Source organism: Antechinus flavipes, chromosome 6, assembly GCF_016432865.1.
Source record: "Antechinus flavipes isolate AdamAnt ecotype Samford, QLD, Australia chromosome 6, AdamAnt_v2, whole genome shotgun sequence".
NCBI classification, from domain to species: Eukaryota; Metazoa; Chordata; class Mammalia; order Dasyuromorphia; family Dasyuridae; genus Antechinus; species Antechinus flavipes.
This window is the reverse complement of record NC_067403.1, coordinates 252,225,216-252,245,509: the sequence shown is the minus strand read 5'-3', so window position 1 is coordinate 252,245,509 and position 20,294 is coordinate 252,225,216. Positions and strand designations below refer to the sequence as shown.

General features: G+C 37.3%; 1 protein-coding gene across 2 annotated transcripts; it reads right to left on the bottom strand.

The window, feature by feature from the left end:
- Positions 1–275: 275 nt before the first annotated feature.
- On the bottom strand, positions 276–17,030 carry LOC127540463 (membrane-spanning 4-domains subfamily A member 12-like). Of its 2 annotated transcripts, none has more exons than XM_051965155.1 (7): positions 16,446–17,030; positions 13,993–14,247; positions 10,725–10,865; positions 9,391–9,447; positions 1,622–1,741; positions 831–941; positions 276–675 (listed from the first exon to the last, which is right to left on the bottom strand). In XM_051965155.1, exons 2-7 carry the CDS (start codon positions 14,230–14,232, stop codon positions 589–591), a joined length of 756 nt encoding a protein of 251 aa, XP_051821115.1. In that variant the 5' UTR covers positions 14,233–14,247; positions 16,446–17,030; the 3' UTR covers positions 276–588. The 2 variants fall into 2 exon arrangements, with proteins under 2 accessions (XP_051821115.1, XP_051821116.1); XM_051965156.1 differs by having other exon boundaries at positions 14,097–14,247; positions 16,446–16,596.
- Positions 17,031–20,294: the final 3,264 nt, after the last annotated feature.

Below are 20,294 nucleotides of genomic sequence, written 5' to 3'. Positions count from 1 at the left end.
TATAATTTTATTAAATTTTTTATTAAAGAGAGGATAAAGAGAAATCCTGGATACTCTCTGGGACCGCATCTGTGAATCTCTTTCTTGATTTGGATGTGTGGTCAGAGAGGTCACTGGATCTCTCCATGTATATTAGGAGGCAATGGGAAGGGAATGGTGAAGGAAGGGCCAGAGAGAATCTATGATAACCCTCAGGAGGTAAACTCAGAGATATCCCTTAGATTGTCATTGCCATTTTGTAAAGAAAAGTCCAATCTAAAAGGTAAGAGATAGAATTGTTTCATTTTCATTTATTAATTTATTTTGCTAAGAGGAAGTTTTTCCACAAATTTGAACTTTTTTTAATGACTATCCAACTGATATTAATTCACTAAGTTGCCATCTGCTGGGTGGTTGTTGATACATCGTTATTTTCAGTTGTGTCCCAACTCTTTGTAATCTCATTTCGATTGTTCTTGGCAAAAGTATTGGAGTGGCTTGCCATTTTCTCATTTTACAGATGAGAAAATTGATGCAGGCAGGGTCAAGTGACTAAGCTCCGCTTAGTGAGTATCTGAGTATGTATTGAAATATTCCTGCTCCAGTGCTCTATCTACTCTGCCAGTTAGTTGCCTCAGTTGATACATTGGGAGTATGGGAATTAGCTGCATATTCATTTGAAATAGTCATAATTGGCTGGAAAAGAAAAGAAAAAGAGCAATATTAATATTTCCCTCTTACTCAGTTTCTCCAGACACCTCTCTCAGAAGCCTTGCTCCAACTGCTATTCAGAACTGCTCCAGGGCTGGCATTTGTTTAGCTGGGGGATTCTAATTACTGCAGCTACTCACTGAATTATTGTTCAGGAGCAGCTGAAGTATGAAATTCGAAGTCTTACTGTTGATGCTTAATTCTAAGAAGGTGAAGATTACCAGCATAGCAGAAATCCCTTGGCCGGAAATCTAGGAACAAAAAGAATTGTTAGATCATTAAATGACATACAGATACAAGGGAAGTCTAGCAATTGAACTGATGATATCTGTCTGAACTAAGCAAAAATACCTCCCCTTCATTCCCTTCTTTTTTCTTTTCATCTTTTTGGTACTCTTCCTCTCCTCTGCTCCCCCTCTTTTAAATAAGTAAGCTATTTCATTGCAATTCAGTATATATTTATGTAATATCTCCATTTCTGGATATTCTCCTGCTAACCTCTTCCTCCCCGGGAGAAGGAAACCTTTTCTTAGAGGACTTTGTAGCAAGAAATAGATGAATCTTAACTGAGATTTCACCTGGGCACATGCAGAGTGATACATGCATTTTACAAGGAATGTGAAGAGAGTGAAGGAGAGGCAGGGTTGGCAGCAGATTGGCCTTCCTCTGGGCTGGATGGAGCAGATGCCCACCCTCCCAGCACAGAAGATGTGTGGCCATGAGACGTTTGAGAGGTTTTCTCTAGCAGCGTTGATAAACAGTGCATCCTCTAGGATCAGCAGCAAAATTCTCCTTTAACCTCTCTCATCTATGTATTATTATTATTAAGCATCATTTTTCTTTATGGCCCAAAATGGCAATAAGCAGATGCAGAGAGTCCTTAATGAGGACCTAGAAAAGTGGAAGTACTTGATCAAAGATGAATACTTACTTTTGCCCAGTTGTTTTGATCTATTATTTCATCATTAAAAAACATATCTATCAGCAGCAGAATGATGCCAACTACTGTACAGAAGGCACTGACAATGTTCATTCCTAGGGTGCCTTTTACCTAAAAGTGAATTAAAGAACAGATCACAACTAGCACAAATAAAGTAAAAACTTTTGAAGATTCTAATCTCTAAGCTCTGCCCTTTTCTAAAGAAAGTTTGCTCCCAATTTGGGACTATGCTCAAAAAGTTATCAAACTGTGCATCCCCTTTGATCCAGCAGTGTTTCTACTGGGCTTATACCCCAAAGAGCTACTAAAGAAGGGAAAGGGACCTGTATGGGCTAAAATGTTTGTGGCAGCCCTGTTTGTAGTGGCTAGAAGCTGGAAAATGAATGGATGCCCATCAACTGGAGAATGGGTGAGTAAATTGTGGTATATGAACGTTATGGAATATTATTGTTCTGTAAGGAATGGCCAGCAGGATGAATACAGAGAGGACTGGCGAGACTTAAATGAACTGATGCTAAGTGAAATGAGCAGAACCAGGAGATCATTATACACTTCGACAACAATATGTATGAGGACATATTTTGATGGAAGTGGATTTCTTTGACAAAGAGACCTAACTAAGTTTCAATTGATAAATGATGGACATAAGCAGCTACACCCAAAAAATGAACACTGGGAAACAAATGTGAACTATCTGCATTTTAGTTTTTCTTCCCGGGTTATTTATACCTTCTGAATCCAATTCTCCCTGTGCAACAAGAGAACTGTTTGGTTCTGCAAACATATATTGTATCTAGGATATACTGCAACATATCCAACATATAAAGGACTGCTTGCCATCTAGGGGAGGGGGTGGAGGGAGGGAGGGGGAAAAAATCGGAAAAGAAATGAGTGCAAGGAATAATGTTGTCATTATAAAGTAATCATTAAATAAAAAATTAAAAAAAAAAAAAAAAAAAAGGAATGGCCAGCAGGATGAATACAGAGAGGCCTGGCGAGACTTACGTGGACTGATGCTAAGTGAAATGAGCAGAACCAGGAGATCATTATGTACCTCAACAACGATACTGTTTGAGGATGTATTCTGATGGAAGTGGATCTCTTCGATAAAGAGAGCTAACTCAGTTTCAATTGATCAAGGATGGACAGAAGCAACTACACCCAAAGAAAGAACACTGGGAAATGAATATAAACTGTTTGCATTTTTGTTTTTCTTTCCGGATTATTTATACCTTCTGAATCCAATTCTTCCTGTGCAACAAGAGGATGTTTGGTTCTGCACACATATATTGTATCTAGGATATACTGTAACCTATTTAACATATATAGGACTGCTTGCCATCTGGGAAAGGGGGTGGAGGGAGGGAGAGGAAAAATCGGAACAGAAGTGAGTGCAAGGGATAATGTTGTAAAAAAATTACCCTGGCATGGGTTCTGTCAATAAAAAGTTATTAAAAAAAAAGAAAGTTTGCTCCCCAAACCAAGTGAGCATTGCACACAGCAACAAGATTATGTGATGATCAAGTGTGATGGACTACTTGGTCCTTTCCAATAATGCAGTAGTTCAAGGCAATTCTAACAAACTTGGGATGGAATATGCCATCTGAATCTAGAGACAGAACTATGGAGACTGAATATAGACAGAAGCATTGTATTTCAATTTTTGTTTGATTTTTTTCTTATGTTTTTTCCCCCTTTTGATCTGATTTTTCTTGCACAGCATGACAAATTTGGAAATATGTTTAGAAGAATTGCACATGTTTAATATATCAAATTGCTTGGGGTGAGGGAGGAAAAAAAATTTGGAACACAAGATTTTGTAAAGATGAATGTTGAAAAATATTTTTGAATTTATTTAGAAAAATTAAATACCTTTGAGAAATTAAACAAAACTTAAAGAAGGGGGAAAAATTAAGAAAATTTGCTCTCTCACCATTTCCTTTGCCAAAAGGGTTATTCTGTGTTATAGTGTCTACTTTAATTTTAGGTCTCTGTGATTTTTTTTAAAGTCGTCTGTTCATAAAAATCTCTAAAGAATGTCTCTTCAAAAAACAGTACCAAATATTTTCTCATTTCCTTTTATAAAAATCTCTAAAGAAATGTCTCCCCCCAAAACAGTACCAAATATTTTCTCATTTCTTTTCTTGATTCATTGAGTCCTGACCTCTAACTCTATAGAAGTGCAGATATGTAGGACTCTGTAGAATACTATTCTCTATTTTTACTGGTCACAATTGTACTCCAGTATACAAGATCTTTGTTCTCTACAGCCATATGTAACTGGCATGATTTGATGCTATTGCCAATCTTGAACTTGAACTGAGATTGAGGAGCACAGATTCTTTAGAAGGAGGACAAATGAGTATCACCCACAGATCTTAAGTGAAATGCTCATACAAGAGTCCTTAGTTTCCTCTTCCTTGAAATGAGAAGTTTTGTAGTGTACCATCAAGGAGCAGTCAGTCTCTGAATATCTGCTCTGTGATCTGTGATCTCAGAAGCTAGATCTAAAAAGTTGTTCCTTCCATAACATTCCTGGCAAGTAGCCATTTGTTCAGCATTTCCTCTAGAGGTAGTTTATTCTGTTTGTAAACAGTCCTGATTGTTGGAGAGATTTTAAGTCAAACCCTAGAAAAAGACCTCAGCCTAGTTGTGGAATACAAGTCCTAGCAAATGTCATGGGAAGTATGCCATGGGCATGAAACATGAAGTGATAGTGCAGACAGCTCTCTATTCTTACTATTCCATAGCTCAATTTCATTTTTTAATTCTATGAATAAAATTTTTATTGATATCTTTTTTTTTTGTATCACCTAAATTTTGTCCTTTACCTTTTCTTTTTCTCTTCTGAGAGTACCATCCCACATAATGGACATTCTTTTTCTTTTCTTTTTTCTTTTTTGCTCAAGCATTTGGGGTTAAGTGACAAGAAGTGTTAAGTGCCTGAGCCCAGATTTGAGCTCAGGTTTTCCTGACTTCAGAGCTAGTGCTCTATCCACCTGACCATCTAATTTTCCCACAATTATTTTTAAAACTCAATTTTCTAAGTGCTGATTGGGAGATTGCTTTACTTGATAGACATGTTCTTTGTGAACTAGTTAACATAAACCTATTTTAAAGAAAGGATCAGAGGGTGATATAAAAGAAAGATTCCTCTTCCCATCTCCTTACCACCACAAAGTGTTTTATCTAATTGATAAACTAGAAAGTGATAAATGTACAGGCTACATTTGATCTTCCTTCTTGTTTGCAATATAAATATCTTTCTTTTTCCTATTCTCCTCACAGGAGTGATTTACACATGGTTGAGAGGAGAATGATTGTTTTGGCACTTGTGATCTCTTTGAGTATTAATAAATAACAAATGTTTGACTTTGGAAACAGCTCAGAAACTCCAGAATATGGATGGCATGCCCAGTTGTAGCTCTGGCATTGCTAGGTGAATCTCAAGGCGAGCTCCTTTCCAGCCCTTTCTTGGATGACATTCATTCTTCAATCTCTACTTCATGCCTTCTAGCTGCTCTTTGTCTGGAGTTTAACAAATCTTACCCCCATGACTTAGATTTTTAAAAAAATATTTTTACTCCATGACTTCTTAGAGCCAGTCCCTATGTTCAAAATGTACTTTTCTTCTTAGACTCCCAAATTTCCTTCCAAGCACAATGCTTATATTATTATATATATTACATATTATATATTATATATATGCTTATAAATAGCTTAGATGCTATTTCCATCATTAATCTTTGTTTTTTTTTTTTCTGCTCCCTCTCATTGAGATATAGTATTGTTTAGATAGTCTTTCCTTAGATATGTGCATGTGGTATTTCTCCTATAGAATGTAAGCTCTTTGAGTGCTAAGGCTGTTTCATTTTAGTCTTTTTTACTCTAGGCCTAGCACAATATCTTGGCTATAGTGAGTGCTTAATAAATGTTTATTTAATTGAATTTATCAGTTATAGAAATCTAATATGTATCTTACCTCACATCTTGAGGGATACAAGTTATAAAACATCTTTCCTGACTTCCTGAAACTACATGACATTCACTTAGAAGCAGGAGACAAGAGCTCGGATGCCAGTGACCACATTTATACGTTGGGTGGCCTTGAACATATTCCTTAATCTATCAAGCCCTCATGAATATAGTGGGAATGGGGATTACATTCTGGTGCTTTACTTTGGCAAGAGGGTGTTTCTGGATTCTAAAATCTATGCCTGGGAATACAAACTTTCTTAGGTTTTCCCAAGCTAGAAATGCTTTTCTTAGGATTCTGAAAAAGACCATGTATTTACTGTTTGAACCTCAGCCTAAGTTCAGAGAAGATATTCAGTAGGAAGGTCACAAATGTGAGTTTTTCAGGGTTTGTGATCAGGATTACTAGAGGCCCCAGATCCAACAGTATCACTAACCCTTGAAGTGCTGAATGATGATAGGAGTCAATGTAGTAGCAATGTTTGTGCCAAATCCCTCATAGGGTTCTGGTAAGAAAGGGATTTGGGAACCTGGAAACATTCTAGAAATGTTCATTAGTGTGAGTTAATTATATAGTTGAAAACAATATATATGAGAATATAACAGAGCATGATGCAAAATGACTTGTTAACTAATTGTTAAGACAATTAGTATCCTGGCAGATTGCTATCATAACATAAAAGTCATAATAAACAGTACTACATGATCCTTCCCTGACCTTCCCTTTTGGGGTATTATGTGCTAGGGCCAAAAAGCAGAAATTTAGTCCCTTTGTCACTTGATACCCCTTGTGTGAAGGAGTAATTCTTTCCCAGACTATAGAAATAGGTACCAACCTCAAAAGATAACATTTACCCAAGTTTGCTCTCCACTCCTTTCTGTTACAAAAATTGAAGGTGTCAAATCATAGAGTTCTGTGTCCTGGGCTGCTAAAACCCTGACAGAGGGGGTACTGATGTGCAATGGCAGAAGGACTTTGCTTAGTAGGAGGTTCCTAATCTAATGGTCCCATAAGAAAATGGGACCATTAAGCTGAGTCTGGAAGGAAACTCAGAATTGTACAGGGAAAGGTGAAGACAAGCATTCTAGGCATGGAAGACAGCTTGCTGGAGGTGTGAGAGAGAAAGTAAGGAAGCCCTCATGGCTGCATCATAAATGTGTAGAGGGAAGTGATTGGTAAGAAACCTAGAAAGATATAAAAGCAAAGGCATTTCTGTTTGACCCTGCTGCTGGAGTTTTTTGAGTGAGGTCAAGAATCAGGTAGGAAGTAAGGGTTTGAATAAGAATAAGGACTATATAAGTGGAGAAAAGGGGATATATGCTATATATGTCGGGGATGATAAATTAAGGAAAAGACATTTACTAAAAATCTTATCATGCACTGAAGACTGTGCTTGGTGCTCAGGGTACAAATATAAGAAAGAAAGGCAGCCTTTGTCCTCAAGAAGTTTCTGTTCTAATGAGGAAAGATTAGACATAAAAAGGAGTTAATAATAACCAGGGAGGGAGAAGCCACAGTTTGGAAATAGACTGGGAACTGGACAAGATTAAGCAGCATATCCCACTGACTTACCCAGTCCAGGGCAGTTCCAGGGACAGGAGCCAAAGCTCTGGTGGGATAGGGAGGAAGAGAATGAGAATGATGGCCAGGGTATAGGTCTCATAGTTTGGAAACAGTGAAAGTACAAATAGCAGGGTTTGTGATCAGGATTACTAGAGGCCCCAGATCCAACAGTATCACTAACCCTTGAAGTGCTGAATGATGATAGGAGTCAATGTAGTAGCAATGTTTGTGCCAAATCCCTCATAGGGTTCTGGTAAGAAAGGGATTTGGGAACCTGGAAACATTCTAGAAATGTTCATTAGTGTGAGTTAATTATATAGTTGAAAACAATATATATGAGAATATAACAGAACATGATGCAAAATGACTTGTTAACTAATTGTTAAGACAATTAGTATCCTGGCAGATTGCTATCATAACATAAAAGTCATAATAAACAGTACTACATGATCCTTCCCTGACCTTCCCTTTTGGGGTATTATGTGCTAGGGCCAAAAAGCAGAAATTTAGTCCCTTTGTCACTTGATACCCCTTGTGTGAAGGAGTAATTCTTTCCCAGATTATAGAAATAGGTACCAACCTCAAAAGATAACATTTACCCAAGTTTGCTCTCCATTCCTTTCTGTTACAAAAATTGAAGGTGTCAAATCATAGAGTTCTGTGTCCTGGGCTGCTAAGACCCTGACAGAGGGGGTACTGATGTGAAATGGCAGAAGGACTTTGCTTAGTAGGAGGTTCCTAATCTAATGGTCCCATAAGAAAATGGGACCATTAAGCTGAGTCTGGAAGGAAACTCAGAATTGTACAGGGAAAGGTGAAGACAAGCATTCTAGGCATGGAAGACAGCTTGCTGGAGGTGTGAGAGAGAAAGTAAGGAAGCCCTCATGGCTGCATCATAAATGTGTAGAGGGAAGTGATTGGTAAGAAACCTAGAAAGATATAAAAGCAAAGGCATTTCTGTTTGACCCTGCTGCTGGAGTTTTTTGAGTGAGGTCAAGAATCAGGTAGGAAGTAAGGGTTTGAATAAGAATAAGGACTATATAAGTGGAGAAAAGGGGATATATGCTATATATGTCGGGGATGATAAATTAAGGAAAAGACATTTACTAAAAATCTTATCATGCACTGAAGACTGTGCTTGGTGCTCAGGGTACAAATATAAGAAAGAAAGGCAGCCTTTGTCCTCAAGAAGTTTCTGTTCTAATGAGGAAAGATTAGACATAAAAAGGAGTTAATAATAACCAGGGAGGGAGAAGCCACAGTTTGGAAATAGACTGGGAACTGGACAAGATTAAGCAGCATATCCCACTGACTTACCCAGTCCAGGGCAGTTCCAGGGACAGGAGCCAAAGCTCTGGTGGGATAGGGAGGAAGAGAATGAGAATGATGGCCAGGGTATAGGTCTCATAGTTTGGAAACAGTGAAAGTACAAATAGCAAGATTTGGTACCAGATGGGAGGATGTGGGGAATCAAGTGATGAGGGGAAGTTGACAAAGAGGTTTTGAATCTAGTTGACTAAGATAAGACTAACTCTTATGAGTTCCATTTTGGATACACTGAGTTTCAGATTCTTAGAGGGCACCCAGTTCAAAATATAAGTGCTGTGGAAGTACAGATTATGGAATAATAACAAATAATAGAGAAAAGTAATTTGGAACCTTTTCCTCTGACAAAGTCAGTTTATTTGGGAAGAGTCAGCATTCTCTGAGCCAATTATCTCAATCTATCAGAGATCTATAATTGTACTGCTTTGGTACTCCCTTCACTTAGATTAAAAAAATATTTTTACTTCCATGACTTATTAGAGCCAGTCCCTATGTTCAAAATGTACTTTTCTTCTTCTTAGATTCCCATATTTCCTTCCAAGCACGTCTTAGATGCTATTTCCTTCATTATTCTTCACTGGTTCAGGTTACCACTTTTACAGGACTTGGTGGATAATTTTAAACATTGACTATACCTCCTAAGTTACTCTCCATGAAATGATGAACCTCTTTAAATTCAGTTGGGTTTTTTCTTTAATGATAGATGCATAGTCCATAACTGGGTCTGTACTCTCAAGCCCCAGTGCTCCACACTGCCATGGAGTATCAGAGCTGGATTTGATAGAAGTCATATACTGCATTCCCAATGTCATTTCCCCCCCAAGATTTCTATTTCCTCCCAAATAATGAAATCATCATCTCTTAAGAAGTCCACAAATAGAACTTTGTGACTTACCAAATAAGATGTTGGATTGCTTGCTGCTAATACTGTGAGAGATCCAGAACATATGTACTAATAAAAAAAAAAAAGGTTCTTAAGAAATAGGATGTTCTTTTACATCTCTAAGTGTGTACTTTTCAGCATAGTTGTCTTTTTAAAAACGGTCTCATTCTCCCTTAATCCTCATTCCCCTATTTGACACAATTTTAAAAGTACCAGCATCTTGGCTTTCCATCTTTTCTCCTTGTAATTGCCCTTATTTCCTTAAATGACTTTATTGCCTTAAATATCATCTTGCCATTTTGTATCCTTAGCCCACTCCCAATGCCCTGATTGCATTTATGATGCAACAAAGTTCTCAGAATGAAAGACTGAATATTGAAACAAATCTCAAAGAGTGACCTTTAAAAGGAGTACCTTGGAGGAAAACCTGACAAATCCATTTTTGTGCCCAGGCTTTTCTATCCCCATAAGTTTTTAAATTAACATAACAATTTATTCTAAATTACCATCAGTTGCCATCAGTTAAAAAAACAGACTCACGGACTAGATTATAAACTCCTGAAGAATGAGGACTTTCTATTGTCTCTCCTCACTGCACAACTTCTTCCTCAAGTATGGAACATGATACTTTGCCTTTGGAGGGACTCAATAATCTGTGACTAATTTAATTGTTTTATTCATAATACTTAGAAACCACCGAAATCTTACTTCAGTTCCTTGTTATTATAAGGCAGTGACACCCTGAATTCTGTGAGGTAATGTAAACTCTGGATTGTCCTAAGGCATTTTTATTAGTGTTTGTATTCTTGAGAAATATGCCTTATGCCTGTCATTCAAGGCTCAGGAGATCACTAGGCATCATGGTGTGATGGATAAAGACTTGTACAAAGAATCCCAAACATCTGGGTTCAAATCCCAAACATCAGTGGCTAATTCACTCTCAGTTCTAAAGATGCCTTGTTAAGACCATAAAGAACAGGGCAGGGGCTGACCTGCTTTCTTGGATACTGTGAAATCACATGATGGGACCCAATATTAAGAATAATAATTATGACAATGTTAAATAGTAATAATAATGACTACCTTTTCTTATATTGCAATAACACTTTAAAGAAGTCAAAGGGCTATATATATATATATATATATATATATATATATATATATAAAATCTCTAGTTAAATGAGAAGCTAAATCATTTCGGACTTGGGTGAAGAAATTTTGGTATTAGCAACTCTTACAGCTGCTCAGTGAAGTTGTACATAGGGAGGGAGAACTGTAGGCTGAAATTTGCAGAATGCTTGGGGCTTTCAAGACATTAAAAAGTGCTCTTTTTTCAATCTACTTACCGATATACCTCCCCAGATAGGGTATCCACCAATAAAGGACAAACTGATGTAGTGATTATTGGAGATACTATAATCTACAGAAAGAAAACCCAGAATAATCCCCAAGCCTATGTGGAACAGTCCAATCATGATTTGAATAGCCTGTAGAAAGAAAACACATAAGAGTGAAAAAGTTAATATTCTTCCTTATCATAATCTTGAAATTATTGCTGTTTTTTTCAGTTGAGTTTGACTCTTTGTGACCTTATTTTGGGGTTTTCTTAGCAAATACAGTAGAGTAGTAAAACTACATTTACTTCTCCAATTCATTTTGCAGATGAAGACACTGAGGCAAATATGGTGAAGTGACTAGCCTAGAGTCACATAGCTAGTAAGAGGCCAGTTTTGAACTCAGGAATATATTACTGATTACAAGCCTAGTGTTATATCTATTATGCCACTTAGCTGCTCTCAAATGTATGTTTTTACAAGCATAGAAATACTGTGTTATTTAGATATTCCATAGAAAGCATGATTTGTAATTATTTCAGACACAAACAGGATTTGGAATCATTTTAAAAATGTTTAAATGGGATAGTCTGTGTCCCATTACTGAAGCCCTGGACTCAGGTGGATCAAGATTTTTTTCCTTCTTACTTTTTATTAAAAACAACACAAAGAGCCAACCAAAACAAGCCCCCAAAGCCCCAGAAACTTTAAAATGGTTTATTGGATATTTTTTAAACTTCATCCTCACCATGTAGCTTCTTATCTTAATTCAAAAAAAACCTCTTCCTCACAACCACAACAACAAAGTTGGCAAAACAAGACACACTTATCATAACCAAAACCAATGTAGCATCTTCACCCAAAACCTACCACTTCTACAATAAAAAGAAGGAAAATAATTTTATCATTGGTTCTCTGGAATCAAGAATTGGAATACATTTAATCTGAATTTTGATGTTGTCATTTACTTTGTTGTAGTTATTGTGAATGTTGTTCTCTTGGATCTGCTTTCTTTATTCTGTATGCATTCATACATGTCTTTCCATGCTGCTCTGAATTCCTTAGCTGTCACTTCTTGTGGTATAGTATTATTGCATTACATTTCAATGTCCCAATATCTTATGCCATGTTCCATTTTGTTTCTCCTTGTTTTTTTTGATAAGGACAAAAATGATGTTATAAATATGTTCACAAACATGGGGCCATTCTTTCTGTTATTTGCCTTCTTGGTATATATTGCTTAGTTTTGGGGAAAGGGCATTTTTTCTTTTTAGTTTTCAAAATTCATTTTTGTAAGATTTTGTATTCCTAATTTCTTTTTTCCCTTACTTCCCCTTTCCTTAAGAAAGCAAGAAATCTGATATAAATTAAACATGTACAATCTTTTTAAACATGTTTTCCATATTTGTCATGTTGTACAAGAAGAATCAGCGAAAAGGGAAAAAACCATAAGAAAGAAAAAGGATCTGTAGTTCCCACTCTAAATGCAGATGGCATTTTACATCCCAAGTCTATTAGAATTGTCTTGAATCATCACACTGCTGAGGGAAGCCAAGTCCATTACAGTTGATCTTCACATAATCTTGTTACTTTGTACAATGTTCTCTTGATTCTACTCAGCATCAGTCCATGTTAAGTATTTTTAGGCTTTTCTGAAATCAGCCTGCTTATGATTCCTTATCGAACAATAATATTCCATAACATTCATACATCATAACTTATTTAGGCATTTCCGAATTGATAGGCATCCACTCACTTTCTAGTTCCTTGCTATTACAAAAAGGGCTGCTAAAAACATTTTTGCACATGTGGATTTTTCTCTTCTTTTATGATCTCTTTAGAATACAGACAGTCCCAGTAGAGACATTGCTGGATCAAAGGGTATGCACAGTTGTATAGCATATTTCCCCACCGAAGAAATTGTTATTGTTTAGTTCTACAAAGTAATCTGTTCATAATTTGATTGCTATAATGCTAAATATGTAAATTAAATTGGCAGGATTATTATTTTTATTATATTGATATTATCTGTCCATGAATAGTGCTTCAATTATTTAAGACTCATTTTGTTTCTGTAAAAAGTGTTTTATAGTTCTATAGCTTGGAGTATGTCTTGATAGATTGATTCCAAGTTATTTTGAAAAAATTAATCATTCAATAAACATTTACTAAGTCCTTAGTCTGTTCTAGGTATTTAGAAATTATTTGAAGGGAATTAAAGTATTTCTTCCTTAATTTAGTTAGTAATATGTAGAAATCCCTAGCTTCTTTTTTTAGAGAGAGTTACTCTATTATATTTGTTTAAATCTGGAAGAGGTATATTGAAGTTCTTCCCTCAATTATTTTCTTTTTATATAGATATCCAGAAACTTAGTTTTTCCTCTAAATTTTTAAATGCTATGCAATTTCTTTCTTTCTATCTATCTATCTATCTATCTTATCTATCTATCTAATATTGATATCGTTCCATTTTCTACCGTAGGAATCTGTAACCTAGGATTTATAAACTTGTTTCTAAAAATAATATCTTGATAAATGAATTTCAATAGAATCGGTTTCTTTTATAAGCCTATTTACTTTATTTTCTGTATTTATGAAGGAATCCAGAAATACTGCCAGAGTCTACAGTAGTTCAGGATATGAAACAAAGGTTATGAACAGAGTAGACATCCTGATACCAAAAAAGTTAAGAATGCCTTGTCTACAATATGGTGCCTTAAAAATAGACTGTTGTTTGCCTGTGTTATCTCTTTTCTGTATTTATTTTTATTTTCTTATGTAAGATTATAATGGAATTGACTTGGATGGAATCCTTGTTTGAGAGAAATCAGATGGGGGAGGTGCCACATTATAACTTGTCTCCCAGATGGTGTGGGGTGGAGATATTGACCAATACTCCCTCCCTATCTCAAATCCTGTAATTCTGAACCAGCAAGATGGGAGGTGCCCCAAACGACCTTTGCAGATAGAGAGCCCTGGAAGTGATAATCCTTCTATGTCGATATTGAAGTCCCCAGCTCATAACTAAATCCCCTTGATTTGTACATTAAAATCTTACTTTGTTTGAGTCAACTCCAAACAAAACTTAAGGTTTTGTCTGAATGATTTCTCTTGGGTGTAGTGAGAGAAGCTTCCAGAGCTGTGCTTTCAGGTTGGATTTTTTGTTTATGATTGGACTTTACCCAGTGAGAATCATAAACTTCATCTTCCAAACCCCCAATCCCTGGCCTAACAAATCCTGCAAATACAAGAATGACATTCCAAATGAGAACTGACTTACCCCTAATGGCTTCCCTACTTTAAAGAGCAAACTTGATCCAGTTGTAGCTGAGTTTACCTGTGTAGTACTTTGGATCTGAGGACTATTAACATGAAGATACTGACCCACCGTGGGCTGGTTTGCCACATTTACTGGAAGTAGAGGATATGAAAATTTGGAGATTCCAGAATTACTTGGTAGGTATGGATTGGGAGGGTCTTCATGAACTCTGTCAGGCCAGGAGTGAGCTGCTGAGGTCATTGCATCCAAGATACTCTAAAACACATTAAGGGATAATATATTTATCCAGAGAGAATTAAAACAAATCTTAACTCATCTATTTCTGATTATTGAGGCCAGTAAAGGAGAATAGGGGAACACAGAAAGGGTGATAGTGGCCAACCCCCAAATCCTTTATATTTGGTTTTGTTCAGGATCCCAAGGAATCAGGAGAGTAGTTGATTTGTATCCCTTTTAACTTTGGCTTAGTCTGCTCTTGAATAGTGGATGTCTGAATCTTCTCTAACTGATGGAGCCTACAAGGGGAGCCTAGATGGAGCTTAGACTTCTGCTAGATAATGGAGATAGTCACTTTGGCACGTAAACGTTCTTGTCAGTCATCTACAAAGCAGGTAGTCTACATGTTAGTAACTGAGAGTTGATCACATTCCATTTTGATCCTTCCCTTTTAGACATATTCCTTCTGGACATCCTGATCAGTCTTTATTCTGTGGAAGGTCTGAGGATATGAGATTCTTTGTCCTCATGTCTCTAAGCCTGGTATACGGAACAGGACATTGGAGCAGGCATGAAATCATGGCTCTGCTGCTAACGTCCTAGGGAAACAACTGTATAAATGAACTGAGCAAATTCCTTCTTGTCTGTCAGAAATCCGACCCATTTATAGCTCTGAAACAAACCCTCTGGAAGCTCTGTCACAGAGCTTCTGGGCCTCGGCTTGCTTGTCTGTCAAATGAAAGTTCGGTCTAGTTGGCCTTTAAGATCCTTTCTGCATCCCAGTCCATGATCTATGATCCCATGATCTCTTCTGAGCCTCAGTTTATTAATTTCTAAGATTTCCTCTGATCAGTGAGTCAAGCATTTATTCAGTATTTAGTATATGTCAGGCATTGTACTAAGCACCAGAGATGCAATGAAAGGGGAAAAAGTAGCCCCTACCCCAAAGGAACCTATATTCTTGGGAGGTAAGAAACAGGTTTTTAAGTGGATGAAATCCTAAGGGAACCAATTATAGTAAAATATAAAACCTCTAAAACCCCACTCATGCTCTCCACAGTGAGAACCCTTGCTATAAGATGATACATTAACTCAACATAACCATTAAAATTCTTCATAATCTACTTTCAGACTACTTTTCCTAGTTTATTTAGTTCCCCTTCATGAAATTTAGCGGTTGCTTGTTCCATTTTCCTTCTGCCTTATGGCCTCTGCAGGGCTGGTCTCAGAGGGATGGGGGGTGGGATGTACCAGAATGTTCCCTCTCCTTTAAACCTTAAGGTTTAAAGAACCCTTATTCTTTAAAGGCTCAGCTCCTTGGCCAGCTCCTAGGGGAAGCTTTGCCACAAAGCTGTGTTACTGTTTGCTCCCTATTCTGATGATCATACTTCTATAAACATGGGAGAAACAGCCTAGAAGGATGCATAGAGAGCTGGCCCGAGGGTCAGGAAGACTGGTCTTATCTCTGTCCTGAACTGGCCATATGACTATGGAAAGTCTCTTCCTCTCCCTTGGCAGGGCTTCAGATAGCTCTTGGAGATAGAAGTTGCTTTGGTAGACATAGTTACTCGTTGAGAGTTCTCTACTCTCTACTGCTTTAAAAAACAAAGCAAAACCTAGATGTTGCCTCCGAAAGATGTGAGGATGCAAGTGTCTCTGGTTTCGTCTTTGGATCCTAGGAATTTTTACCAATCCAATAGACATTAGTGCCAGAATGTTTCTAAGCATTCTAAGTTTTTCCGAATGCCAAGGAAGTCAAGCCTGATCCTACTCACAATATTTAACTCCTTTAAAATATTTGTTGCACAAGTCAGTCCTGATTTAGAACACCCTAGATCTGACCTCAGGTACCTGAATTCTGTGATCCATTATCATCTCCCAGACTGACTCTGGCTGGTCCTGGAATGATATCTCCCTTAATTTAAGGGTTCGGCTTGCAGGCTATTCTTTTACCACCTGCATTATTTCAGGCTTCTGATAAATTTTTTCTCTTCCACTTCCTTATGGCTAACTTCTAGGAAAGGCTTTGTTTTATTCTTTCTCTGCTTTTTCTTCCCTTTCCTTCTTATCACTCACCCAGCGATCTGCTCCAGAATGGCTGTCCCTCCAAGCAAAGCTTGTCTCTGCTCTTGCCCATGCCCCTGCTCTAGCCCTTGCCCCAGATCCTGCCCTTGCCCCTTCCTTGCTCCAGGCTGATTCAGAGGAAAAGTTTGAGAAAGCAGTTTTGGGGGACTCACTGTTTTCTCTGCTCCCCTGCTGTCCTATTTGTCTTCAAGTCCTTGTGTATCTCTGCCTCAGAAGGGATCGGCATAGATTTAATAGAATGTTTTTATAGTTGCAGCAAATGACTGCTTCCTGTCTCTGTGCAGGTCCAAAGTCCTTTTCTTTTTCAGTCACTGTTCTGCTCTTCTCTGCTTTCTCCTTGGTGGTACTGAAGAAACTCTCCTTGGAAGAAACAAATGAAGAAGGAGGAGAGAAGCCTGGAGGTTGTCGCATGATTATTGCTCCATTAGTGGGGAAGTTGTGAATTTGGAAGCAGGAGGACCAGGTTCAGATTCTGGCTTTACCGGTTTCTGCCTATGTGACTTTCCCTTTCTGGTCATCGGGTCTTTATCTGCCAAAAAAAAAGTGTGATTTCTGAGGACCCTGAAGATCTTATGAAATATTTAAATGGCCATCATGTGACAGAAGGATTAGGTCTGTTTTTGCTCAGAATAAAAGGTTCTATGTTATGGGTATGAGGCTGGTGGTATAGCTAAAGAAAGAACAGGGCAAAAAGAGGGAGCTTCCTGAACTGCATGGGAACACAAAGTATGCTTAAGGTGTGGACAAGAATTTTATTACGAACATACCGCTGAGGATTTTTCCTTATTAAAGCAACTACTGCCACTTGTGAACTCATTAAACTGGGGTTCTAGAGATCCCCAGAAGTGAAATGAGACTAGACAGAAACTGTAGAAATATGTAGAATCGTGTATTTTTTCTATAGAACTCTATAAGTCCTGGTGTGTTTACTAGAACCCGGTATGAGGTAGGTGAATTATGATCAAAGGGTTTATCTACCTACATCCTGGCACATGTGCCGTGTCCAGTTTTAGAAAACTGGGACCAAGGATAGAGGTGGTCACTGAGAGATTCAGTGATTTGCATAGGGTGGACTCAAGGAGGGAGATACTTGAGGCCAGGAAACCAATTAGGAGGCTGTTGGCAGTAATCAATGAGATGTGAAGAAGTGAGGAGGACCCAAGGTTGCAGCTGTGTGAAAGAAGAGAAAGCAGCAGATGCTAGAAATAGGAGGAAAGTAAAAATAGTAATTTTGGGCAATGGATTAAGTATTTGGAGTAGTGGAGAGGAAGGAGTGGAGGACAATGTGAAAAAACAAAACAAAATAATAACAAAACACTGAGGTAAGGCAAGACAAAGCCCCAACATCCTTACAGACGGCTCCCACAAGGTGTCCTTCGGGCATAAATTAAGCTCACAAAAGATTCCAGTAAAGATGCAAATGTTGGGGCCTAAAGGGCCCCCCAAAATGTTGGGGTTCCCTGAGAGGTGTATCAAAAGAATTTGCAGGTTCAGACCTATCTCCAAGGCCAGGGGCAAAGTTTATTATAATTGTAATGCCAATTAAAGAGAGCAAAGTTTCAAAAGAAGTTAGCAAAGAAGCAGGAGCAGGAATATAAATTTATAGGGAAAAGATAGAGAAACCAGGTGCTTCAAGTCACTGATAATGGTAGTTTTATGGCTTAGAGGTAAAGTTGAGGAGTGGTCTGGTCTGACTGTGTGTGCAGGTGCAGTACCTCTAGTTCTGTGGGCAGAGCTTAGGGGGTGGAGAATGGGACATCTTCCAGAGGTGTGTTTTTAGACCTAGGTCAAGCGGCAGCCGTCCAATTTTGTTCTTTGTCTGCTTAACTTTAAGCACTTCATTATTGTTGCTCATTCAAAAACTCTATTGTCAGTGACCATCAGGCTGTTATCTGACAGCCAGCAATGTTTGTGGTGTTGGTCAGGTAGAGTAAACTGGAGCAGGATAGTTTAGGAGAAGAAATATATAATTTCCAACTATATCATTCCCAAGGTCAGGTGGTCTTAGGGTTATTGCTACATCCTTCCTAAGGGCTGCATCGTATCATTCCCCCCTCAGGCAAGTTTTTTTTTTTTTTTATTTGTGCCACTGATCTAGTACTCTAATAATAAAAATTAGATTTTGTGTCTTTTTCATTATTTCCTGGGTAAATGCATTATCTTTCAATGTGTTTTATAATGTTATGAACAGAACCACCAGCGTTACCCAAAACTCCACAATTTTATGGAATTCTTGAAGTCATAGTCTATTCTTATTTACTTAATCATCTTAGGGAGGTGATGTCAGTAACCTAGCCCAAGTTATTTGAGTTCTCTAAAGTCTCAGTTTTCTCACTTATACAATTAAGACAATAATTAATTTGAGGATAAAATCAGATCAAATGATTTAATGTATGTAAAGTATTAAGCAAACTTTAAATCACTATATCTGTACACACATGCACACACAGATATACATACATATATATATGTGTGTATATATATGTATATACATATACATATACATATATATATATACATATATATGTATTAGTTATTATTATTGGTTGCTGATTGAAAACCCTAGCTTGAAGGAAGTCTTAGTCAGATGCTTTGTGGTTTGTTAGAAACCAACTTAGTATTTTAAAAAATAAAAAAACCCATCACTTTTTATTCTTTCTTGTGGGTCTTTTGGATAACAACTTAATTACTTCTCCTTTATTTTCAAATTTCTCTGAAGATTCTTTTATTTCCATGAATTGTCATGCCCATTGCTGACAGAGAGGTGCTTGCCAATCACTGCCAGAATTTATAGCTTTGTACGTATTTATGGGACTTGAAGATTTCTACCATCTTGTGACTTGTTGCTGTGACAAACTTGTTCTTAAATTGGCCAACTGCAGCTGTTTCCTGTAAAAAAAAAATGTGAAAGTGAGGTTTCATTTCCTAATGAATAACAGCTCAAGGGGCCATAGGACAGTATTGTCTCTTCTGTCTGTGGCTTGCATGACTAAAGTCATGTTGCTTTCTCCAGGATTGGAGTACAACCATGTTAAGCACTGGATTGACTGGACCTCAGCTTGATTTCATTCAAAACTGTTCTAATCACTGTTACCCTTAGAGTTAGTGGAGAACAGCTCCAGGAGTAGGAGAGATCTCAGAGACCATCTAGTCCAGTTCCTGAATTTAGAAAAGTAAACTGAAGCTCAGAGAGTTGAGATGATTTTTGACACCAATCAAATAGGTAGTATTAAAGGTAGAATTGGAAGCCAGACCATGTGACTCTGGAGTCATTGAATTTTTTCACTGCCTTGTGGACAAGGAGACTCAAATCCAACAGTTGATAACCTGAGATTACCAAATCTAGGATCCTCAACTCATGAAAGATGAGGAAACCTTGAAACATGAAATGTGGGTGTGCTAATGCTGGTACCCTCCTTGTCTCTAACCATGGTCCTGTCTCACCATTCAGACTATGGTCAGTACCTTGTGGGAAATAAAAGGGATTTCCCCTTGATCATACTTTAATTTTCTGGTCCCTTCTGAATAGCAGGATCCAGCTGTGAAACTTCTCTTCTCCAAGAAAGAGAAGGCAATGCCACATGAAAATTTGGCACTAAATAAGGAAAAATTTCCTACAATTAAAGCTGACCAATAGTAGAGTGGGCTGCCTTAGGAATTAAGGATCACCTGTTACTTTAAAAGGAAGCTGAAAAATCACTTATCAAGATTGTTGTAGAGAGGATTTAGGTATGTGCAGGAGATAGCTTCTGAGTCCCTTTCTAGCTCTAAGACTGTTAGTTGAGATTTGGAAAGTTTTTTTTGGAAACAGGCATCCAAAAAATAATAGATTACAACATTCTCAAACATATACTCCAAGAATATTGTCAGAATAGAAAAGTTCAAAGTGTTTTATCAATTATTATTATAATTATTATATTATTACATATCCTATAATATTGTATTATCATTTTAATCATTTATTTTGCAGCACTTTCATTTTTTTAAGATTCCTAATTTAA

Bases quoted from the DNA above. Each gene is read 5' to 3' on its own strand.
- LOC127540463 (XM_051965155.1), bottom strand. From the start codon at position 14,232: ATGACCTCAGCAGCTCACTCCTGGCCTGACAGAGTTCATGAAGACCCT. The intron at 10,866-13,992 runs GTAAGTCAGTTC...TTCTTTCTACAG, and splicing joins AAGTAGGGAAGCCATTAGGG to GCTATTCAAATCATGATTGG. The intron at 942-1,621 runs GTAAGTATTCAT...TTTTGTTCCTAG, and splicing joins ATCAAAACAACTGGGCAAAA to ATTTCCGGCCAAGGGATTTC.